This window comes from Alnus glutinosa, chromosome 12 (genome assembly GCF_958979055.1).
Source record: "Alnus glutinosa chromosome 12, dhAlnGlut1.1, whole genome shotgun sequence".
Classification (NCBI taxonomy): Eukaryota; Viridiplantae; Streptophyta; class Magnoliopsida; order Fagales; family Betulaceae; genus Alnus; species Alnus glutinosa.
In genome coordinates, this window is record NC_084897.1 from 11,476,170 (window position 1) to 11,499,612 (window position 23,443).

At 38.2% G+C, this 23,443-nt stretch overlaps 1 protein-coding gene across 3 annotated transcripts; it reads left to right on the forward strand.

Moving 5' to 3' along the window:
- Positions 1–259: 259 nt before the first annotated feature.
- Positions 260–22,153, forward strand: LOC133852091 (endoribonuclease Dicer homolog 2-like). Of its 3 annotated transcripts, XM_062288763.1 has the most exons (23): positions 260–385; positions 790–883; positions 1,338–1,515; positions 2,044–2,157; positions 12,023–12,157; positions 12,676–12,760; positions 12,884–12,948; positions 13,079–13,219; positions 13,607–13,735; positions 13,832–13,961; positions 14,045–14,144; positions 14,616–14,811; positions 14,900–15,060; positions 15,326–15,544; positions 15,668–15,888; positions 16,066–16,337; positions 16,453–16,880; positions 16,996–17,099; positions 18,370–18,566; positions 19,160–19,369; positions 20,224–20,634; positions 20,921–21,199; positions 21,452–22,153. In XM_062288763.1, exons 2-23 carry the CDS (start codon positions 792–794, stop codon positions 21,806–21,808), a joined length of 4,224 nt encoding a protein of 1,407 aa, XP_062144747.1. In that variant the 5' UTR covers positions 260–385; positions 790–791; the 3' UTR covers positions 21,809–22,153. The 3 variants fall into 3 exon arrangements, with proteins under 3 accessions (XP_062144747.1, XP_062144748.1, XP_062144749.1); XM_062288764.1 differs by lacking the exons at positions 260–385; positions 790–883; positions 1,338–1,515; positions 2,044–2,157 and adding exons at positions 5,671–6,571; positions 6,643–6,776; XM_062288765.1 differs by lacking the exons at positions 260–385; positions 790–883; positions 1,338–1,515; positions 2,044–2,157 and adding exons at positions 5,671–6,571; positions 6,652–6,776.
- The last annotated feature ends 1,290 nt before the right edge of the window (positions 22,154–23,443 follow it).

The following is a 23,443-nucleotide window of genomic DNA, read 5'->3' on the forward strand; positions in this document are numbered from 1 at the left end:
TTGTCGCTACACAGAGAATCGTATTCGTGGGTCCAAAACAATTAATCCCGTGCGTGGGGTAAATGGGTAATGGGTATCCGTCTTTTCGTTGTCATAGCTTAGGCAGCAAGTTTCTTCCCCAGGAAAGAGTTAAATTTCCCAAGTCATCCATCGTCGTCAGCTGCTTTTGCTAAGTGTACTGTACTTGTGGGGTCTCTGTGAGTGTGTATATATATACATATATATATATATATATATATATATATAGAGAGAGAGAGAGAGAGAGAGAGAGAGAGAGTGTTGCATCTGCTTCATTCTCTGCACTGCTTGTTTCTTTCAAGTTCTCTCGCTCTTCCTCTACCGTGCTGTTTGGAAATCTCATTTGCTGTGCTTTCTCTGAATCGCTGTGAGTTTTCGACTTCTCAACTTTGGCTTATATATATTGAATGCCATTTACATTTATTTATTTAGTTTTTATCTGTTTTCGTGAGAGAGAGAGCAGTTGAGTTGTAGCCCTCATCCCTCGTGCTTAACACTCATGGGTCACTTCAGTGGCCTTTAATGAGTATTGCCTGCCGGATAGCCAAACTTTTCCGGTAGTACGAACCGCTACGCTTCACTTGTTTCTATATGATAATATGCACCTGGGAGGGACCTGCCGACAGTTTTTGCCAGCCGATACACTTGAAACATCGCATGCATTAGTGGCTGATTATATTTGTGAGCTGAGAAACCCGAGAGTGTTAGTAGAATTGGCTTTGAATTTTTATTTATTGATTTATTTTTGATCATTGGTTTTGTTATCATCAGTGATGGTGCGGAGAGAAGCAGAGAAGCCAATTAATATGGAAATAGGCAGATCCCAGCAACTATCTGTCGTTGATCCTGTTCCATTTGCCAGAAGGTAGTTCCTAAGTTTTCTTTCTTATTTTTTGGTTGATGCATGAGAAAATTGAGTGAAAGAAAAGAGCAGAGAAATATAGTCTTTCTTCATCAAACATCTATTTCCCTTTTTCTTCCCATCACTCCAATATTGGTTCATTACTATCTTCTCAAATTGATTTTTTTTTGTTTTTTTAATGTCCTCTAAATCGGGCAGCTGTAGTCTAATTGTTGGATGGCTTCTCATTTTCTTTTTCATTGTTTGGTGATGGTAAAATGAAGTAAAATAAATGACCAGAATTTGGTTGTGATATTCTCTTTTTGGTAATTTTCATTTACTTTTTTTTTTCTCCAAGATAAGGGGTTACTAAGAGTTTGTCAAGTTGATATTGTTTTGATGTTCTTTATATCAAGTGTGTGCGTGTGTTTCTTTAATTTGGGTAAGTAAATATATATAGGGTGTGTTGTTGTTGCAGTTATCAGCTTGAAGCACTGGAGATGGCAATCAAGCAGAACACTATAGTGTATTTGGACACTGGCTCTGGCAAGACTCTGATTGCCATCATGCTTCTGCGCAGCTACGCCTATCTTCTCCGCAAGCCTTCACCTTTCATTGCAGTCTTCTTAGTTCCCAAAGTCGTCTTGGTCTCTCAAGTATGGCAACTGCTGCCTCCCTCTCTCTTTCTCTTTCTCTTCTTGCTTGCTCTCAGTGTATGTATTTGGCATAGGTAATATATACCTTGAAAGTCTTGGATCACGTAATATATACCTTGAAAGTCTTGGATCACGTTTCTATATTATTTTATCACCCATAATTTGGAGTTATGGGTGATAAAAACAAGCATTGTAAGAAAATTTTGAAATTTGTTTCATTGTTGTTGAATATTTGGAAAATTTAAACTTCATGTGTCTCATGCGCGCATATTTATGGCGTTTGAAATTCTAAAATTTGGGTTTCGTAGTTAAAAGCATCCTTATGTTTCCTATTCAAGTTTTAGCAGTAAAATAAAGTTAGATATGGGTATTGAAACTGAAATTGATGAGAATATTTCATTTCTTATTTACATTACAACATGGATAGGAAATTATGGAATTACAAGTCAGTAGCTGTTGCAGATGAAAATTAATATTCAGTTGTTCTTGTTTTTGTTTTTGTAATTTTATTTTGCTCTTTATTATTAGCAAGCTGAAGCTGTGAAAATGCATACCGACTTGAATGTGGGTATGTATTTCGGACATATGGGAGCTAACTTCTGGGATCCTGCTATGTGGACGGAAGAAATAGGAAAACATGAGGTGGGAATTTTTCATATATACTTAATTCGATTAGAAAAAGAGAAATCATGTTTATGTATTTGATCTAAAGAATCTGCTTCATTTGGTGCAGGCCATTTTGATGTGCTTAATTAGTATTTAAGCTTCCAAGTTTACAATTTCTCCATTAATTTATTTGTTTCCAATTTTTGTGTTCCATGAAAACCTTTTATTACATCACCGATAATCTTAATAGCTTAAGTTGATAGGCAATGATAAATTTAATCATTTAATTAATATTCTAACACTTCCCCTCACGTATAAGCTCTAACTTTCCCTCAATAATTGAATTATAACACGTGAAATATTTAGTTGAAATGTGAGATGAATAACAAATCACCACTTATTACGCTTAAGCTTATAGAAAATGGTAGACTTAATCATTTAAATTAATATTGTTGTGATAATTTTTGAGTGTTTGAGTAAACCCTCTCAAAGGGATATCCTTAGCCTTTGATCTCTGCAAAAGAAATGAAATTAGACAAAGAAACTTGTCGGAGTGGGCCGGTGGGGGATAGCTCTGATGACTAAGTCAATGTGTTTAAGAAAAAAGGCTTAAGGAATTGTAAAAAGTTTTAAGTGTTGAAAAAGATCCGTTACAGTTCTTCTCTTTTTGTACATATAGTTGTTTAAACATCAGGATGGCCATGTCGGCAATGTCCTGCTATCCCCCATCCATGAGTTAGGTGATTTAGTTGTCAAATTTGACATGCCAATGGCAGTCTGATCATACCCAAGTACAATAAGTTACTGTACTTATCGCGTATGTATCTTGGGATCCTAGAAAGGAATGGTCCAAAGATTTCTTTTATGGTGCAGGTCTTGTCAAATCACTATAAGTGCCCGTTACCTATTAAATAGCTGATTAGTCCTCACATTGATTGGTTTTGCTGACCGGGTCTTGACCACCAAGGTGTGACCCCGATTGCTAATTAGAATTGTCCATTCGTGATTGAGAGAGGTTGATGGAACTTGATCGTGCATGAGCTTTCATCTAGATGGGCTTCTTGGCAACCGATTAAGGAACGGGCCTACATGTAGGGGCCCAATTCCTAAAGGTTAGCCCTCAAATCTCCTAGCTGACGTATCAAGGAAGATGGGGGATTTTTATTTTTGAAAACTGCCTCCGTCTTTTCGTGTCTGTTTGTTTCACAATTAATGCGCCGGTTTATATTCCGTCCTTTCAACTGGTCCATCAGGTACGAATTTGCTGTGCCTCATGATCGTCTTAGTGTTTCTCATTGCCTACTCCGCGACAGTTACGATAAAATCCCCAAACTCCTTGTGCCTAGCGCTATTTGGCCTTGTTTGGCAATGGCTAGAACATAACAGAATAGTGCTATGCACTATTCCTTACTTATTTTCACATTTTCTTAAAACAATCAACATTAAAACATTCCAATATTTTTCACTTTTTACATCACATCAATAATTTTTTATTACTATTCAAATAAAAAAAATCCACTGCAATACAAAACTTTTTCACTTTTTTATACAAATTCTTTTTACTTTATATCACATCCTTACTTTTTACTAATTCCAAAATTAACAACCCACTACTCTGTTATGTACAAGCATTTACCAAACATCACCTTTATCTCATGGCATGAACTCAGTCTAACAATTCACGGAGACTGGTGCCCAATAGAGTGGAGCCGTTGAACCCAAGGTCAAGTTTGATGTCTCTCGCTGCCAGGGCTGGAGATCCGTGCTCACACTCGGAGATGTCGGTAGACTTAGAAAAGCTTATGCGATTCTCGAGAATGTTGCCATTCGGATCCCAGATGCCGACTCGGGGGTGAAGCTGAGCGACAAGACACAAAGTTTGTGTGTACGACGACATGCTTCGAGTAGGTGTCCAATTTTTGCTTCTACTGGTTGTGACGATTTGCTTGTGGAGCTACATCTGGCTCCTAATCAAATAAAACCCAACGGGTGGTGATACCTGATTGCTTGCTGCGTTTTGTGGCCGATGGTGCTTGGTGAAGGCGTCCCTTAGTCCACCAAAGAATTTTCTTATGCCTGTATCGGCCCACCAAGTATGGTGATCTATGGGCCTTTCAAGGGAGGAGCGGAAAAAGTTTTGGAGGCTCCTAAGTGGTCCAGTAGTAGGCTGTATGGAAACCCCCTTCTTCGTGTCCGGCAAAGGATTGGAGTTGTCGGAAAATGAAATAAGTGGTCGCGTGGGCAGGAAGGTTCCTCGTAGGTGGGGAAGACCCAACCCAGAGCTATGCCCTGAGGAAGGTCGAAGGGTTAAGGTGCTCACCAAATGGGGAGAAGCTAATGAGAAAGAAGGACTTGGGGCGCCTCCTTGTCAAGGCGCGCTTAGAGAAGTACTTGGGTTGCGCTTGAGGAAAGCCGCTCACGACTTCCAAATTACACAGGAGGGCGGCTTCCTAAAAGGGGATGGAGAAGATGACCTCCGATCGTTCACAAGAGAGATCAGAAGAAGTTGGACGCTGGCCTCTGAAATCAATCATGATTTGGGAGCCTTTTGGAAATCAGACTTCGCCTCCCTTGCGTCCAGAATCCCGATTGCCAGGGAGGAGACCAGCCAAGGAACGATCGAGGAAAGAGAAGTTGAAAATAAATTTGGACTCCTAAATTACTTCAACCAAATAGTTAACCAAATATGTAAAGCAGTAAAAAGAATTAACACAGATATTTGGTTATGAAGTGAAAACTCTTTGGACTAAAGAGAAAAATCACTCCGCAGGAGCCAAACCCAGAAAATCAATTATCAGAAGAAATAGCTAATTACAAGAAGTTTGTACTCACAATCCTTTGCAGTAGCCACTCTCTTGAATTTTAACAAGTGCCTACTTGTCTGTCTCTCTCTTCCAGACCCGTCTAGAGAGTACTTCTATTGATTCCTTAATTCGAGCTCCTCTCCAATTAGACTTTCACGATTGAACGGTTACAACAATTACAAGCAAAAACTTTAAGAGAGGTACATATAAACGTTTATGCCTAATAAACCTTCTCTAAGCATAATGAAATTCTCTACAGGAATTCTTTCAAGAAACACTGCCTAGAAGTCCCTTTAAATAGGCTCTGAAAATCCTAAAACAAGTCAGGAACGGATTTCTAGATGGCAGTGTCCGGACATGTCATCGCGTGTCCAGACATGTATCAGAAAGTAAACTTTTTGTAACTTGTGTCCGGACACGACTTCTGGCTGTCCGGACACTGTGCAAGAAATCTGGAAATTTAGGAACAATTAATTATACAGAATATTTTTCAAATCACAACTCTTTCCTTTTCTTGATAAATATTCTACAATCTCCTTGTTCAGCTCTTTCCTTTCTCGATTAATATTCTTGTAATATTTCTTCTAATTCGACACTTTATTTTCTTGAACAATATTCTTGCAAGATTCTTTTGAAAGTCTTCTGAGTAATTTGTGTCCCAATATAGTAACTTTTTTGTCAACATAATTTAGCCAATAATAAAAACTAACAAAAGTGTCCTGAGATGTTGAGACATAGGGATGAATCCTCCGAGGAACGAGCCCAAGGGGAGAGGCTTGACAAGAAGTGGAAGCCAATCACCAAGGAGGAGGGCGTCAGAGCCGAGAAGGAGAAGCTTGACAAGAAGAGGGTTTGAGACCCCCCAAGATGCTTCTTAGGAGAGGCTTGGTAAGAAGAGGGCTCTGGATTCCCATGCTCTGGGAAGATTTTTGACAAGCTAATGGGGAGTGATTTGGCTCGCAAATCTATGCCATGACCCCAAGTCTAAGAACTGATCAAATCCTCTTTGGGGATAGGGGACCCAAATGACTCAGTTCTTGTGGTCAATCTGGATGATAGTTCGCAAGAGGAAGGAACTACCCTGGCCGATTCTTTAACAATCAAGGAGCCGATCATTAGCCTTGTAATTACGGCTCCTGAGGATCGGGCAACAGCTGAAGAGCCGATTGTTAGTTCAACGATTGAGACTACTGAAGATTGAGCCCCAGTTGTAGAGCCGATCGCCAGTCTTGTAGTCGAGATTATTGAAGAATGGGCCTCAATTGCAGATTCGATCGCTAGTCCCGTGATTAGGACTATCGAGGATCAGACTACAACCATAGAGCCGACCTGCCAAGACACTGTAGGACAACCTATGGAGGGTCTTGGAGAAGTTGAAGTGGCTGAAGTTCCTATCGAGAATCTGATTGGGCCGAACGATAAAGAGGCTGAAATTCAAAAAGGTTCGGCAAGTCCTTCGTTCTGTGTTGATGACGACACGCCGGAAGCTGAAGAACCCACTCTCCTGCCCCTTGGTGGAAAATAGTGGGAACGTTAGCTGATCCCTTGGAGTTTGTCAAAGAGGTTATTCCTGAAAGGTACACTAAGGGCAAGGAAAGGTCCCACGGGATTTTTTGGTGGAGGCCTTAGTTTCCTGTCTGTTTGTGGTAAGAACTTTCTAAGAGTTTTTCTTCTCCCTCTGTTTGCTTCTTTTTTCTAATTGTTGGATGATTTTAAGGTTTTGCAGCAAGTGGTCGAGGGGCTGAGTCTACCCAGGGAACATTAGAGGTTCTCCGAGGAGAAATCGTCCGAAGTCACAAATTCTACCAAGAAATTGACTAGCGCTTGCCCCTTCACAGCCGTTCTTGGCAGGTACTCGATATCAAATTCCCCAAGTTCAACCGCCAATTCACTAATCGCCCAAATGTATCGGGTTTTTACAAGACTTTCTTCAGAGCGTAATTAGTTAAAACTTGAATCGTGTGCACTTGGAAGTAGGTCTAAATCTTTTGGCGGATGTGACTAGTGTGAACCCCAACTTCTCGATTTGTGGATATCTGACCTCTGCTCCTCTAAGGGCCTTACTAGTGTTATAGACGGCCTTCTGAACCCTTCTATCTTCTTTGATTAGGGATGAGCTGACCACTTTGAGAAACTACTAGGTATAAATAAAGCAGTTCTCCTTCAATAGTCTTGCTCAAGATTGGGGGGCTGGAAAGGTAGTTCTTCAACTGTTGGAAAGCTTCTTCACACTCTTCCCCCCAAATGAAGGCCTTTCTCAAAATTTTGAAGAAAGGCAAGCATTTGTTTGTTGATCGAGAGATAAATCTGTTTAGGGTGGCGACGCGTCCTGTCAATTGCTGCAACTGCAGTTGCTTGATGGTTTGAGGGGGACTGCATCTCAAGCACTGCCCTGATCTTTTCTGGATTTGCCTTTATTCCCCTTTGAGACACCATGAACCCCAATAATTTTCCAGATGAAACCCCTAAAGCACACTTATCGGGATTGAGCTTCGTTTGGTACTGCTTAGGGTTTGAAAAGTTTCCTCCAAATTTGCGATGTGGTCCTTTGACTCAAGACTCTTGACCAACATGTCATCTACATACACTTCCACATTCCTTCAAATCTGAGCCCTGAACATCATTTTCCTTAGCCTTTGATAAGTCGCCCCCGCATTCTTAAGCCCAAAAGGCATGATCTTGTAACAATATAGGCCCTGATTGGTGATAAATGCTGTCTTCTCATGACCCATTTCATGCATATGGATCTGATTGTAGCCAGAGAAGGCGTCCATAAAGCTCAATAGGTCGTGACCTGTGGTGGAATCTACCAGGAGATAGATTTGAGGGAGAGAAAACTGTCTTTTGGGCAAGCTTTATTTAGATATGTGAAATCTACACACATCCTCCATTTCCCATTGGATTTCTTGACCATTAGAATGTTGGCCATCCAGTCAAGATAGTGGACCTCCTTGATGAATCTAGTTCCTAGAAGCTTCTCTACTTCTTCAGCATAGCCTTATTTCTCTCATGAGCAAAACTTCTCTTTTTTTGTTTCACGGGCTTAACTGTGAGGTCAACGCTAAGCACGTGAGTCATTACCTCAGGGTTAATCCTTGGCATATCTTGGTGCATCCAGGCGAACATATCGTTGTTACTATTTAGAAAATCCGAAAGCTCCTCTCGGATTTCCGCCGTAAACTGAGATCCGATCTTCACCTTCCAATTAGGACCTTCAGTCACTACTTCAACCAGTTCCTCAACTGGTTCTCCCCGTTTCAACGCTCGCTCATCTCTGAAATCGGTTGCGACAGAAAGGGTCTCCTGCGACCGTGGTTCCTTCAAAGTTTTGTTGTCGTTTGATCGTGGTTCCTTCAAGATCGTGTTGTAGCACAAGCGGGCTGAGTCTTGGTCTCCTATGAGCACCTCGATTTTGTTGTCAATTGGGAACTTCATCATGAGATGGTAGGTGGAGGTCTCGGCCTTCAGCTTCTTAAGAGTTGTTCACCCAATAATTGCGTTATAGAGTGAAGGGCAGTCCACGATGAGGAAATCGACCATCACAGTTGATTGCGTTGGGAGGGCACCAGCCATGACCGGCAAAGTTATGGCTTCGATAGGACGAACTCTGTCACCCTCGAATCCTACCAGAGGAAGGGAAACTGGAGTTATCCTCTTGTCAATCTTCATTTTTTCTAATGCTGGCCAGTACAGAATGTCGGCCGAACTTCCGTTGTCGATTAGGATTCGATGGAGATTAAAGTTCGACATGACCATAGTCACCACCAAAGCATCGTCGTGAGGATGGACCATCCCAGCTGCTTCTTTGTCGGGGAAAGAAATGGTCATTGATTCCTTCCTCCTAGACTTTGAGAGTCTCTTTACTGCGTGAACTTTTGATCAACTGGACTCTCCGCCTCCAGCGACTCCTTCAACTATGGTTCGGATTTCTCTGAGTTCACCTTCTTCTCCCTGTGGTTGTCTACCGCGACTTCCTCCTTGATTGCTTTGTTAGTCACTGTCCTAATCGTCTTCTCGATCTCTTCTTTGATCGCTTCTCTTCGCACTTTTCCGACCATCATTTTTGGTGATCGTTGTTCCAATTGTCGTTTCCGCAAGGGGGCTTTTGCTGCTGCCTCTGATCTACCACAAACCTGGTCAACATGCCATCCTTAATCAGCTTCTGCATCTCAAGATGAAGCATCACGCAATTCTCGGTCTTGTGACCATGATCTTGATGGAAGTCGCAGTACTTATTCATGTTGCTCTTGTCTACTGGTGCCTTCATCTTCCCTGGACCTGAATGTGTAACAGGACCTCTTAGACTTTGGTGTTGAGTGGAGTGAAATTGAACTCCCTCTCAGTGATGGATCTCTATTTGCCAATTCCCTTGGAACTATTCTTCGACCTCCCTTCTTCCTGCTACGGACCATTTCGTCTGTTCTTGGTTAGCTTATGTTAGTGCCTGAATGGTTTCTTTAGCGTTGATGAACTCCTCAGCTTTGTCCATAAACTCCTGAAGAATTGCTAGCGTCCTTCAAGCCACGAGATTTCCTTGAGGGGAAATCCCATTAATAAGGGTAGCAAGGACCAAATTCTCCTGTGCATCCACCACGGTCAACCTCTCCGCGTTGAACCGTTGAATGTAGTCCTTGAGGGACTCAAATGATTTCTGCTTCAGGGTTAACAAATACGCAGATGGCCTCTTCTGTTTCCAGCCTGCAAGGAACTGCGTCAAGAACATTCTACTTAGACTTTTGAAATCATCGATTGAATTCGACGGCAACCTCCTGAACCATTCTCAAGCCAGCCTTCATGAGTGAGAGGAAACGCTCGGCAAGCTATCTCGTCAGGGGTCCCATGTAGTGTGAGATGGGCGAGGAAAGACTCCACGTGATCTATTGGATCCGTTGTTCCATCGTACTGCTTAAGGTGGGGGGGACCTTGAACTTATCGGGAAGTGGTGCCTTCAAAACCCGTTAAATGAACGAAAGATTGTTATCTACGAGTAAGTATTCTACTGCCGATCACTTCTTGTCCATTCTTTGGGCCATTTGCTCATACTTGAGCTTCAAGTCATTGACTATTGCATTCAGATCCTCCCCTTCTCCGGGGTTTTCTGCTTGGCGGGACCTTCGTCTCGCACTATGAGGCTTGCGGGGCATGGCTTTGCTACTCCGGTCCTCTTCTTCCGTCTCGCTTTCTTCGTCCCCATTATGATAATTCTGCTCATAAGTGGGGTCTTCGTCATCTTCATCGGATTGGTAATCTTCATTCCTAGAGTCATGAGAAGACTTTGGATTCTCCCGCGAAGGAGGGGGTCCCCCCTAGAAGCACTCTGGAGGGAGGCCGTTGGCGTTTTTTGGCGCGGCGTTGTAACACTTCGTTTTGACGGGTGAGATTATTCGTGCGCTCCGTCATATGGCGGAGTTAAGCCTCTAGCGCCACTTCTCGCTGGGCAAAACGTCTGGAAGTTCCTGCTGTTGCGATTTTTTTTTATAGTAGAACGGGACCAGAGGGATACTTCTCCTTGTTGAGGGGTCATTCCTCTGGCATATCTTGCACTTTGGGATCTTGTATTCACCATTTTGGATCTTCTTACTTCTTTTGGAAACAACAAAGAAAATTGTTCCCATTGGCGGCACTAAACTGTTGTGACAGTTTTGGGTGTTTGAGTAAACATTCTCAAAGGGGTATCCTTGGCCTCTGATCTTTGCAAAAGAAAGGAAATTAGACAAAGGAACTTGCTGGAGCGGGCCACTGGGGATAGTTCTGATGCCTAAGTCAGATGTGTTTAAGAAGAAAGGCTTAAGGAATTGTAAAAAGTTAAGTGTTGAAAAAGATCCGTTACCATTCTCCTCTTTTCGTATATATAGTTGTTTGAACTTTAGGATGGCTATGCTGGCCATGTCCTGCTATCCCCCATACCTGAGTTAGGTGATTTAGTTGTCAAATTCGACATGCTCATAGCAATCTGATCATACCCAAGTACAATAAGTTACTGTACTTATCATGTCCATATCTTGGAATCCTAGAAAAGTATGGTCTAAGGATCCTCTTTGTGGTGCAGGTCTTGTCAAATCATCGTAAGTGCCCCTTACCTCTTAATTAGTGGATCAGTCCTCACATCGATCGGTTTTGTTGACCAGGTCTTGACCACCAAGGCGTGACCCCGATCGCTAATTGGACTTGTCCATTTGTGATTGAGAGAGGTTGATGGAACTCGATCGTGAATGGGCTTTCATCTAGTTGGGCTTCCTGGCAACCGATTAAGGAATTGGGCCTGCATGTAAGGGCCCGATTCCTAACAAATATTTTAACAGCTTTTACTCAAGCACATCAATTTTACTAATTTCCAGAAATGCATACAATGTTGGGCTTTGGCACCCAAAAGCTATTAACGAAGGTGTAAAGTAGCCAAAACATGTAATTTTCATAAAAAAAATTGATTGACATGTTGCCGATAAGTCTTGGGAGGTTGATAGTGTTACATACCCTCGTCAACTGCAGTGCAGACAAGAGCCCTTGAACAATTTGTTTCCTGTTTTTTGAAGCTTCTATTCCCATCCCCTACCCCCCGTGGTGCTATGTGATTATGGTGTTTATCATCTTTGTTCTAATATCTTTTATTCCCTAGTTTTTGAAATTCACATGGACTTTATGTTCCTTTGCTTTTGTAATTGAAAGAGGCGAAACTGCATTAAAAGATGCATTGATTAATGCTTTCTTAGCGATGCAGAAGAACTGTGCTTTAAGACATTCTATGTGGGTTGTAAACAAATCTCAAACAATAAATGACATCTTTACATGCTTTTTTCACACATGAGAATTCCTGTCCTACCTACCAACTTCTACGAGGAAAGATGTTTCCATTGTTTGTCTGAAGGTTCTGTAACGTTTTATATTTTTGGATCAAATTATAATGTGATTTCCTTATATTAGTAACATGTGCCATCCTCAACACTAATGGTCCTTGTATCAAATGGTACATCCTCTTCCCACAAACAAGGGGAGGAGAGTGAAATCATAAGTTTAGTTCCGTATGGTGTGTGAGTGTATTTTCCTATAAAAGAAACAGCTCAATCAGCAATAACTTACAGTTATTTATTTGCTTTCAGGTGCTTGTGATGACACCTGCAATTTTGCTTGCTGGCTTGAAGCATAGTTGTTTCAAACTAAGCATGATAAAGGTTTTAATATTTGATGAATGCCACCGTGCCAGTGGTAAAGACCCTTATGCTTGCATTATGAGGGTAAGTTATCTAATCTTGTTTCTTTCTGTATCAGAAGTCCATCTTTAGCATCATAATGATCATCATTGAGCTCAAGTGCTTTTCCACTGAAAAATCCTCTAATAAAATAAGTTTGACTGCTTAATTTTTAGGGGATAAAGTTTTTCACATGTCTAGACTTGTTTTTTATGCATAAATAAGCCCTTTCATTTTGATTTGTATTTGTTAATCTTAGATGTATTTGTATTCTAAACTGACTAGTCTGTAAATCTTTGGATATAAAAATGTGCAATCATAAATTCTGGAGTGTGTTTGCAAGGGAAATGCATGACAGTTGAGGTTTTTGGACTTATAATGCATGACAGTTGGCGGATATTGTACTGACGTGTTGTCATTGCTTTCAGATTGGGTTGATTTAATCACTTTCAATTATATAACTGGGAGTTCGTGTTGCTTTGTTGTTGCTTATTGATAATGTGTTTGTTGCCTGTAAAACACATGCTTTTGTTATATTTGAAGTATCTGGAATGCATTCGCAGGAGTTCTATCACCATCAGCTAAGTTCTACTAGATCTGATCTTCCTAGAATATTTGGGATGACTGCTTCCCCCATAAAGACAAAGAGTATGCAATCTTTGACAATGATTTATACTAATTTTATTAGTTCTTTTATTTCTTCTTATTTTGTTTGGTGGTGAATATCAATCTTTGATTTTAAACCTGTTTTCCCCCTTTCTGTTAATATAGGTGGAGACTCTGAAATCTCTTGTTGGCAAAAGATTCATGAACTTGAGACCATGATGAATTCAAAGGTTTCTTCTGTTATTTTGTATATAAGTTGTCCTCTCACTCCATATGTGTCTTGTTAGTTTACCTGATGATCATGTTAATCTCATGGGTGGACAAGTAATTGACTGCTGTTTTCTTTCCCTGTCGGTCAAGATGTATACTTGTGCGAGTGAATCTGTGCTTGCTCAATTTATACCATTTTCGACTCCGAAGTTTAAATTCTATAGGCATGAGGAAATTCCATGTACCTTATATGGACGCTTAGTTCGTGATTTGCAGAGTTTAGAAGAAAAGGTAAGCACATTTTATGTGTGTGTGCATATATATATATTTTGCAATATTAAATTGTAATCTATACTTAATGAAATATATGTAAAATGGAGTAAATCTAGTTCTTGAGTTTCTATTTTAATTTAGTGTTTGAGGTTCAACAAGTAAATGGGTTTAAGTCGTTAGACAATTCTTTGTGTCAAAAATTGCCATGCCAATATGCTATGCTTGAAACCTCTGCATTTCAAAATTAAATTTTAACTTCCATTCTTTAAATATAGTGTCAGTTATATATTCTTGTCATGTAGTTCTTTTGCGATCAGCTTGTTCTTTTATAATTCTATATGTTTTAACTTGAAAGGACTAGTTTGCTTCCTTGAGAATACTGACAGTTGATTTGGTTCTTATCAGCATCTACTCTCACTAAAAATGCTTGGTCTCGAAGAATCTGCTGCAGATGCTTCAAGCAAAAAGATAAAAAAGATTGCTTCAGCTTTAATATTCTGTTTGGATGAGCTTGGTGTTTGGCCTGGTCTAAAGGTATTAATCAGTCTATGTGTTCTATGTTTTTGGCTTTGCTCTATTTTCAATGCCTTTTGCATGGCGAACATCATTGATTGTGCATTTGTGTAACAGGCTACACAGTCCTTTTCATGCAATGAAACTGATTTAATTTCATGGGGAAAACTGGATGTGCGTAGTCAGACAATTGTTAATAATTTCAGTTTGGATGTTTTCCATGCATTTGCCACTTATGTTCCATCAGGTACTTCAATTATGAATAAATGCTGTTGATTTGAGTTTCTATTCGTTGATTACATTCTTTCTTTCTTCCCATCACACCTTCAGGTCCAGAGTGGTCTATTGGTGATGATGTTAAAGCCAATATGGATGCAGGGCTTGTGACTTCAAAAGTTGTCTGTCTCATTGAATCTCTTCTTGAATACAGGTTCGCATGTTGTGCATCATCATTATCTTTGGGACACATGTCAAATGTGATTTTGTATATAATAGTAATGTTTATACTCTAGGCTCTGCAATTTGCCCTTAAAGTACCTGAAAGTTTGTGAGTATTGTTCCTGCATTCATAGGAAACATTGATCTCTCTAACACAATGATAATTTGAAGGAGGCTTGAATGACCTGTTTTCTAAGTTGATGTAAATCTATGTTAGGAAGTTTTGCTAAACTTGAGGCTTTTGTCATAAATTATATGTTGAATATTGCTCATTCTTAAATGCTTCAATCTCAATTCTAGAGAAGTCATGGTTTGGCCCGAATTTGGAGTCCTATTCAATTTTTTGTTTCATTTTCTGTTAAACTTGTCTAAGATAATTGGAGTATTCACTTCCAACATTTTTCTTTGTTTCAGTTGTATATCGTTGCTTGTTGATGAGTTACCATGCATTATGTGAATGCAGGGCTTTAAAGGATATTAGATGTATAGTCTTTGTGGAAAGGGTCATTACAGCCATTGCCTTACATTATCTATTGAATGAGTTGCTTCCGAAATACAACAGCTGGAAATCTAAATACATTGCAGGCAATAACTCTGGGTTGCAATCCCAGACAAGGAAAAAACAGAATGAAATTGTGGAAGAATTTCGTGAAGGCATGGTATGTTCTTTCCCACCACTTAGTTTCACTAGAATGTGTTTTGTCACTAATTTCCTTGTTCGATTGTGGGTGTGAAATGTGTTTATAGGTGAACATCATTGTTGCAACATCAATTCTTGAAGAAGGTTTAGATGTTCAAAGCTGCAACTTGGTGATTAGATTTGACCCTCCTTCCACCGTTTGTAGTCTCATACAGTCCAGAGGCCGTGCTAGAATGCAACATTCAGATTATCTATTAATGGTGAAGAGGTAACGTTCTTTTAAACATCATTTGACTTCACACCTTTTAAACCGTGTTCATTCAGGGAAGGGCTGTAGAAAGCTTCTTAGGAAAATTTATACCTTTATTTTATTTCCAATTTAAGACTCTGCTGCTGCTTTTAAAAAAGTTCCAGTGGTTTTTTTCTCCCCCTAATCTTCAGATTTACTGTTTTTTCATATGAACTAAGTGTTGATCTTTAGGACATATATGGTGTACTTGGTATTCAATGCCTTTGTCTTTTGATATCTACAGTGAGGATTTTGCTACTCGATCTCGACTAGAGAAATATCTTGCTGGTGGAGATATTATGAGAAAGGCATCCTTAGGCCATTCTTCACTCCCTTGCTCACCTCTTCAAAGTGATTTAAATGATGAAGAAGTTTATTCTGTTGAAAGCACTGGAGCATCCGTGACACTGTCTTCTAGTGTTGGTTTGTTATACATCTATTGCTCACGGCTCCCTTCTGATCGGTTAGTTTATTCCTCATTACTAATCTTTATTTTCCATGCTGCTGTGTACGTTGTTCATAATTTATTAACTTTAAGATTTTCTGTGTATTTGACCTCGGGTTGACTTGGTTTTATTTCTTCTAGCTATTTTAAACCATTTCCAAGGTGGGATGAGAAGACTCGCACTCTACATCTTCCCAAGAGCTGTCCTTTACAGAAAGTTGTTGTAGAAGGAAATATTAACTCTAAAATTGTGAAGCAGACTGCCTGCCTTGAAGTATGTAAGAAACTTCACGAGATTGGTGCTTTGACAGATAATCTTGTTCCAGATATTGTTGTGGAAGAAGGCACAGCACAAGAATGTGGTAATGTTATTGTATTGTAGCCTTTTATTCCTTCCTGCTTTGATTGTCTTCCACTTTATAATTGCAATGTTTTTTTATAACATAGGGAAAAGTCTGTGGCCTTTTCTCTCTCTCTCTCTCTCTCCCCCCCGCCTTCTTTTTTTGAACCTCTTGCTCGTTTGACTGTTTAATGTACAGTGAATGAACATTATATTGATGAGCAACCCAGTTACTTCCCACCTGAACTAGTCGATTGTCGTCCAAAGAATTCTAAAATAATGTATCATTGCTACTTAATTGAGTTGAAGCAGAACTTTGGTTATGATGTTCCAGTTCATGACATCATGCTTGTCATGAGAAGGGAGCTAGATTCTGATGTTGGAAGCATGCATTTTGAATTGGACGTTGATAAGGGTAGCTTAGCAGTGAACTTTAAATATGTAGGAGTGATGCATCTTAGCTCAGATCAGGTAACTTCTCATTTTTTTTTCTTTGCTTATTTTGCTTTTTAACTGGTTTATTATACAAATAAAGATTTTTTTTTTTTTTTTTAATATATATCTGTTTGTAAAACTTTGTTTGCAGGTCCTTTTGTGTAGAAGGTTTCAGATAACTCTTTTAAGAGTTCTTAAAGATCATAATTTGAATAATTTAAAGGAGCTTTTGGATGGAGATTGTTCAGGAGATAATATTGAGATTGACTATCTTTTGCTTCCAGCCACTGGCAAAGATCAGAGACCTTTGATTGATTGGGAATGTATTACTTCTGTGCACTTTTCATGTGAAAAGTTTTTTGAATCTCACTTGAATTGTTCTTTGCCCAAGGGTTATGCTCGTTGTGTACAGACCAAAGATGGTTCTGTATGCACATGCATGCTTCGGAATTCTTTGGTCTATACCCCTCACAGTGGTCATGTGTACTGCATAACTGGAATTTTGGGATTGAATGGAAACTCACTTCTGAAGCTCAGGGATGGCAGAATGGTTACATACAAGAAGTACTATGAAGATCGGTATGTTATTATTATTGACTGCTGAATGAAAAGATATTGTTGTTTTTTCTCTAGTTGGAATGTATTACAATTGTGCAATGCTAAATTGTAATCTGTCTGAATCCTTCCAATACAGGCATGGCATCAAGCTGCGTTTTCATAACGAATTATTGCTTAATGGGAGACATATTTTTCAGGTGCAAAATTACCTTCAGAGATGCAGAAAACCGAAAGAGAAAGGTTTAAAGTTCTTCTTATTTGTTACATTCTCATCCTTTTTTTTAGCACAAGCAGAGCATGACTGAAAAAAATCATTGTTCATGTTCCTGTTCTTGCCTCTACTCTCTCGAAAGTATATCGTAAACTAATCAATCATCTTCATCCATTATGTATCATGATTTTTCTTGGATAGGCTTCCAGTTTAAGGAGGTATTAGTCTTGTTGGTTCTGCCCTCTATTTGTAACATGGTTTGTATAAAAAGGAATAATTTAGATTCTTAGAATAAAAATTTTATTTTATATATTTTATTTTATTTTAGTTTAGTTTTTCCCAATGGTCCTATGTAACACAATTACTTAGATTTTGTATTGTTGGTTTTACACTTTAGATATTCATTTAAGGGGGAATTTTACTTATAACCCTTGATTTTTTTTTATCATTTGCAAAAAGGTACCAAAAGTTTAAAAAGTATCAATTTAGGGTATCTATTTTTTAATTTTTTTCAATTTCAACATTCCGTTAAAATTTTCTGTTAAATCCTGTCATTTTTTTTTTTTAAAAAAGAATAAGAAAAAAACTTGTTAGGATTTAGGTGTTTGTCAGAATTTAATGGAATTTGCAAAAATACCCATACCTAAATTTTTGAAATTTTTAATAATTTTTTTTTAAAAAATAAAAAATAAACACATGGGGTATTTTGGGAGTTTTGGTAGGATTTAATGGAAAATTTTAACGGAGGGTTGAAATTGAAAAAAATTGAAAGATGGATACCTTAAATTGACACTTTTTAAATTTGAGGTGCCTTTTTGAAAAAGTAATGAAAGTTAGGGGTTATAAGTGAAGTTTTCCCTTTATTTAATTATGAACAAAATGGATTATGTGAGCTGGTCTTATTTTTTTCTGGAAGTTGTACTTTTAATTTACTCCCCAAATCCAGTTTGCATTATAATATTTGGGATTTGATTCATACACAATACCATCACAACAACCACTCACATGAGGGTGGGCCCTAATGTGTGGAGTCCACCCTCATGTGAGGGGTTGTTGTGTGGTTGTTGTGTTGGTGTTGTAAATTTAACATTTTCCATAATATTTTGATGAGAAGGGAGGTAGTGAGAATGCATAGGATGGCTTAGAGGAAATTTGTTTGAATAAGCTCTTTGAAATGATTAGGTCTATGATATTTCTTTATGAGGATTTCAGTGCGTCCATTAGATTCAGTTCTCATTGTCTATTACGTCTATAACATTATTATTCTCTCAGTAAACATTACATATTTTATGTTTTCAGAATCAGGTCATACAACAGTTGAATTGCCTCCAGAACTTTGCAAAATAATCATGTCACCAATATCAATCACTACATTTTATTCATTCTCATTTGTTCCTTCGATCATGCATCGGCTTGAGTCTTTGCTTCTAGCTGTCAATTTAAAAAAGATGCATTTGGATCATTGCACGCAAAATGATGTTATTCCAACTATCAAGGTATGTAATCCTTCTTGTAATTGTGCCTGTGTTGTGGTTGACATTTATGTGCTGAAGTGCTAGTCCATTTTATATGAAGACCCATAGACATTTTTTGCTTATTATTATGTGTCTGTTACCATAAGTATGCACAGTAGAAGGGTTGTGTGAAAATCAAGCATGCTACTATTAGAACAGTGGAGATAAACTGTAATTTTTTTTTTTTCGCCATGTGTTTGTGAAAATAATCGGTTTCAAGCACGAAAGTTTCTTGTATCACTTTGTAAAAATGAATATAGCTGCATTTACACTTAGTTTTAGGCCAACTTGCACTTTCCATTGACACTCAGCGGGTTTTCATAGATTAAGCATCTAATGTGTTATAGTAGATATTCTATATAGTTATATTTGATGTATCAGTACATAGTATCAGTAAATTTATCTAGTGTGTGGGGAACATTACTCTAAAATAATATACACTGCAGGCCTCAGCCTTTCTCCTCTCTCTCTCTCACTGTGGTCTGATCAACTGCATATTAATGATTTCCTTATCTCAGTCTTAGTTGTATATTGAGTTTATGTTTGAACTTGTGCTCAACATATCTTCATGGTAGGTCTTGGAGGCAATTACTACTAAGAAATGCCAAGAGGCATTCCACTTGGAATCTTTAGAAACTCTTGGAGATTCTTTTCTCAAATATGCTGCTAGTCAACAGCTTTTTAAGACCTATCAAAATCAACACGAGGGCGTCCTTACTGCGAAGAAAGAAAAAATAATTTCTAATGCAGCTCTTTGCAAGTTTGGATGTGACTGCAAACTTCCGGTAAATTTTGCTTTCTAATAATTCCTTAAATTCTTGTTCTTGTCATTCTCATGAATTTGTTGCTGCTCTTCACTTTTTCAATTTCTGTATTACACTTATTGTTGATATTTTATACTTCAGTTCTATTCTGAATCAAATTAAATCCTAGAAGATTTTGACTTTGCATTTAGATTGTAGTTGGTAGGAGTTTCTGTTTTCTTCCCCATCCCCTCATCAAAAGGTGCATTTTTCTCGTCTAAAATGGAGCTTGTGTAATTTTTTACTGTAAAGGTATACTGTTCTTCTTATTCTTCTTTTCTCTTTTCTCTTTTCTTGAGCCTTGAAAAATGGGTTTGTTTTGAGTTTACATGATACTTGTTCTGGTCCTCTATTGTATTGCATCTAGGACTGAAGTTCTCAGACATGATAACATAAAATTACCTACCATTCTCTCTTTGCTTGTTTTCTTGTTGTATGGGCTTGCATGCCATTCTTGTTGGCTATAATTTTTTTTTTCAAGTTGTAAATGTCAATTTGGAAATTTTAATTACCTTTAAGTTTAGTATTTCTAATCTATATGTTGTCTATGAACCCCAAATCTTCTCCTTGTGTAAATATTGTTTCTCAAGGATCCTGAATTATTGGTGTGAATTAACTTGTAATTCTGCCAAAACTCTTCCTTTATTGGATTTGTTTTTGGAAAATGTTATAGTCCTGTTGCTACTTTAGATTTCATCATGTGCATCAAAAGTTAGGGTCGTTTGGGAGCTCTCTTTGTGACATAAGTGTTTCTAGATTGCTTTAGTTGTGATGATGTTTTCAACTTCGTATCTTATATTATATCTATGACTTGTTTTCCTTTCTTCAAATTGTAGGGATTTATTCAGAATGAGTGCTTCGATCCTAAAAAGTGGATAATTCCTGGAGATAGATCTCGAAGTTATGCATTAAGTGAGGAGTTGCTTCTTAGTACGAGGAAAATCTATGTTAGGGAAAGTAGGAAGGTGAAAAGTAAAACTGTTGCTGATGTTGTTGAAGCACTAATTGGTGCATTTCTTAGCACTGGTGGTGAAACAGCAGCCTTATTATTTATGGATTGGGTGGGTATAAAGGTAGACTTCCACGTTACACCGTATGAGAGGCACTTCCAAGCTCACGCAGAGAAACATCTAAATGTCAGACATTTGGAGTCTTTGTTGAACTACTCATTCAATGATCCCTCTCTATTGCTGGAAGCTTTGACCCACGGCTCTTACATGCTTCCTGAGATTCCAATATGTTATCAGGTAAATTTGATGACGCTTTAGATAAGAATTATGCCATTAATTTCATCTGTCAACCTACATATCAGCTTCATTATATTTTGCAGTATATGTTGCATAACAGCTGGTCTTTGCATTTTATGTTATAACATAGAGGCATACACTCAAAAACATGTTCTATCTCTTGATGTCACACTTTCTTGTGTGACATGAGTTTTAGTTTTCTTTTGTTGGTCCCTATGATCTGATTAAATTTGATATCTTTTAATCTATTCTATTTTACTTTGTTAATAGTTTGTTACTTTTGCAGCGACTTGAATTTCTTGGGGACTCGGTGTTGGATTATCTCGTGACCAGGCATTTCTATTATAAATATCCTGGGTTATCGCCAAAATTGTTAACTGACATGAGATCTGCTTCTACAAATAATGATTGTTATGCACGATCTGCAATTAAGTTTGAACTGCACAAACACATCCTCCATAGCTCACAAACACTCGACAGGCATTTAGCCGAAACGGTTAACAATTTTGAAAAGTTATCTTCAGAATCAACTTTTGGATGGGAGTCAGAGACAACTTTCCCCAAGGTTAAATCATCGTGTTTATTCTTATATTTGTTTCTTCTTAAACTTTATGCTGAAGTTTGGTTTCTTGTTCCTTTGCTTGTTTTCTTTCTTCCGTTTCCACCCCCAACCCCCCCCCCCCCCTTTTTTTTTGTCTTTTGATCTATTTTTTTTTTCCCATCCTGACCTTTCTATTTTAGGTCAAGACATTTTTCCCTTTTTCATATTCTTTGGTTTTATTTGATAAACCATCATATATTTTCGAATTTGTGACAGGTACTTGGTGATGTTATAGAGTCTTTGGCAGGAGCCATTCTTGTGGATTCGGGATACAATAAGGAGATAGTCTTTCAGAGTATAAGGCCTCTTTTGGAGCCTCTGATTACTCCTGAAACAGTGATGCCCCATCCTGTGAGGGAGTTAAATGAGCTTTGCCAAACAAGGCCTTATAATATGAAAGAACCCATCAAGTCCCGCAACAAGGGTATGGCTTCGATTACAATAGAGGTTGAAGCAAATGGGATCTCCTTCAAATCTACAGCTACAGCTGCCGATGGAAGGACAGCGAAAAAGATAGCATCAAAACAAGTATTGAAGTCTCTCAAGGAGTCTCTCAAGGAACAAATTCTATGAAATAAAGTCCTGACCAAAGTTTTGAGCTTCACATGGTAAAAGTTATTAGGATATATATATATATATATATATATATATATATATATATATATATATATAAGTGAAGTTTTAGGAAAATTTGCACTTACATACCCACAAGTTTGTTCGTGTATTGAGTTATTAATTTTATGTTTTGGATACATATAGCATAAAAACAAAATTTGTTATATGTTGGTTGTAAATTGTAATCTCACATCAAAGTTGTCATCCGGTGTAAAGTGGTGTTGTAACTTTCTTTGTAACAAAGTGATGTTTTTTGTCTTGCTATTTATGGACTATAATAAAGGCATTGTTGTAATTTGGTAACTGTATTTGTTGCTTTTATGAATGTTATTATAATTGCACGGGCTCGAGCATGAGCTTGGAGCTTGTTTTCTAATGCTTTTTAGAATGTGCTTTTTTTTTTTAAAAAAAAAAAAAATTATTGTTTTACTGTGATGTGATATAAATGTGAAAGTTGTTTTGTGTGTTGAGTTGTTTGCTAATACTTTACTCTATTTTTTTTTTTTTTTGAAAAATAAAAACCAATCCTAAAAAAGGCATTTGCCAAATGAGCCCTCGAATTTTGTTTCTTCAAAAGTAAAAGATAGATGACTTCTAATTTAACCGTGTGCGTGTGCAATGTGTAACAAAATAATATAAATGTGAAATTTAAATAACATAATTATTTTGTTAACAAAGTGGAAACTCAGTTAAGAGAAAAACTACTCTGGAGCAGCCAAACTCAGAAAATCCACTATCAGAAGACAAAGCTAGTACATAGACAGTAACACTCACACACCCGATGCAGCGATCGTATCTAGCATTTTGACATGTTACTCAATGTGAACGCTTCCTAACCAAGTATCCTATTTGAAAGGGTCTTCTATAGATTCCTTTACCTTATGGCTCTTCCATAAGATAGATTTCCATTGACGAGCACAGCAACAACACAACGACAATGGCTTGAGAGCTAATGGATCAACACAATATCTCCTAAAATATACTCTCTAAGTTCTAGAGAATTCAATACTGAATTCTGTAAATAATACATGCTTAGAGGCCTCTATTTATAGGCTGCAAAAGACCTAAATCGACTCTGATTCGGTTTTCTCTAGGTGGCGTCCGGATGCAAGTTGAGGTCGTCCAGACGGTGAACTGTGCAACCGGCTTTCCATAAAGCACTGATTTTCTTTCCTGAATAAGGCCTCGTCCGGACAGTGTTGCCCTAGTGTTCGGACGGTTGCACTTTAGCTGCACGCAATTTTCATAATAAGGACTGGCGTCTGGAAGGTGTTGCCCTGACATCCAGACGGTTGCAATTTTTCTCCATGTCTTGCCTTATCAAGGATAACGTCCGGACCGTGTAGACCTAACGTCCGGACGGTTGCAGCTGTCTTCCCATATTTGTGTCAGCGAAGGAAATCCTTTTACTTGTTGAACACTGATGAGTGCCAAATATTGTGTATTTGGACCCCTTGATTTGCACTAGTTAGACCTTTAGCCTTGTTATTTTCTAATGTTTTGGTTAGTTTTTGTGTTTTTTGTTTCTATAGGACAATAAGAGAGGAATGACAAATTTCATAAGGAAATAGCTGGAAATTCGGAGATCCTGAA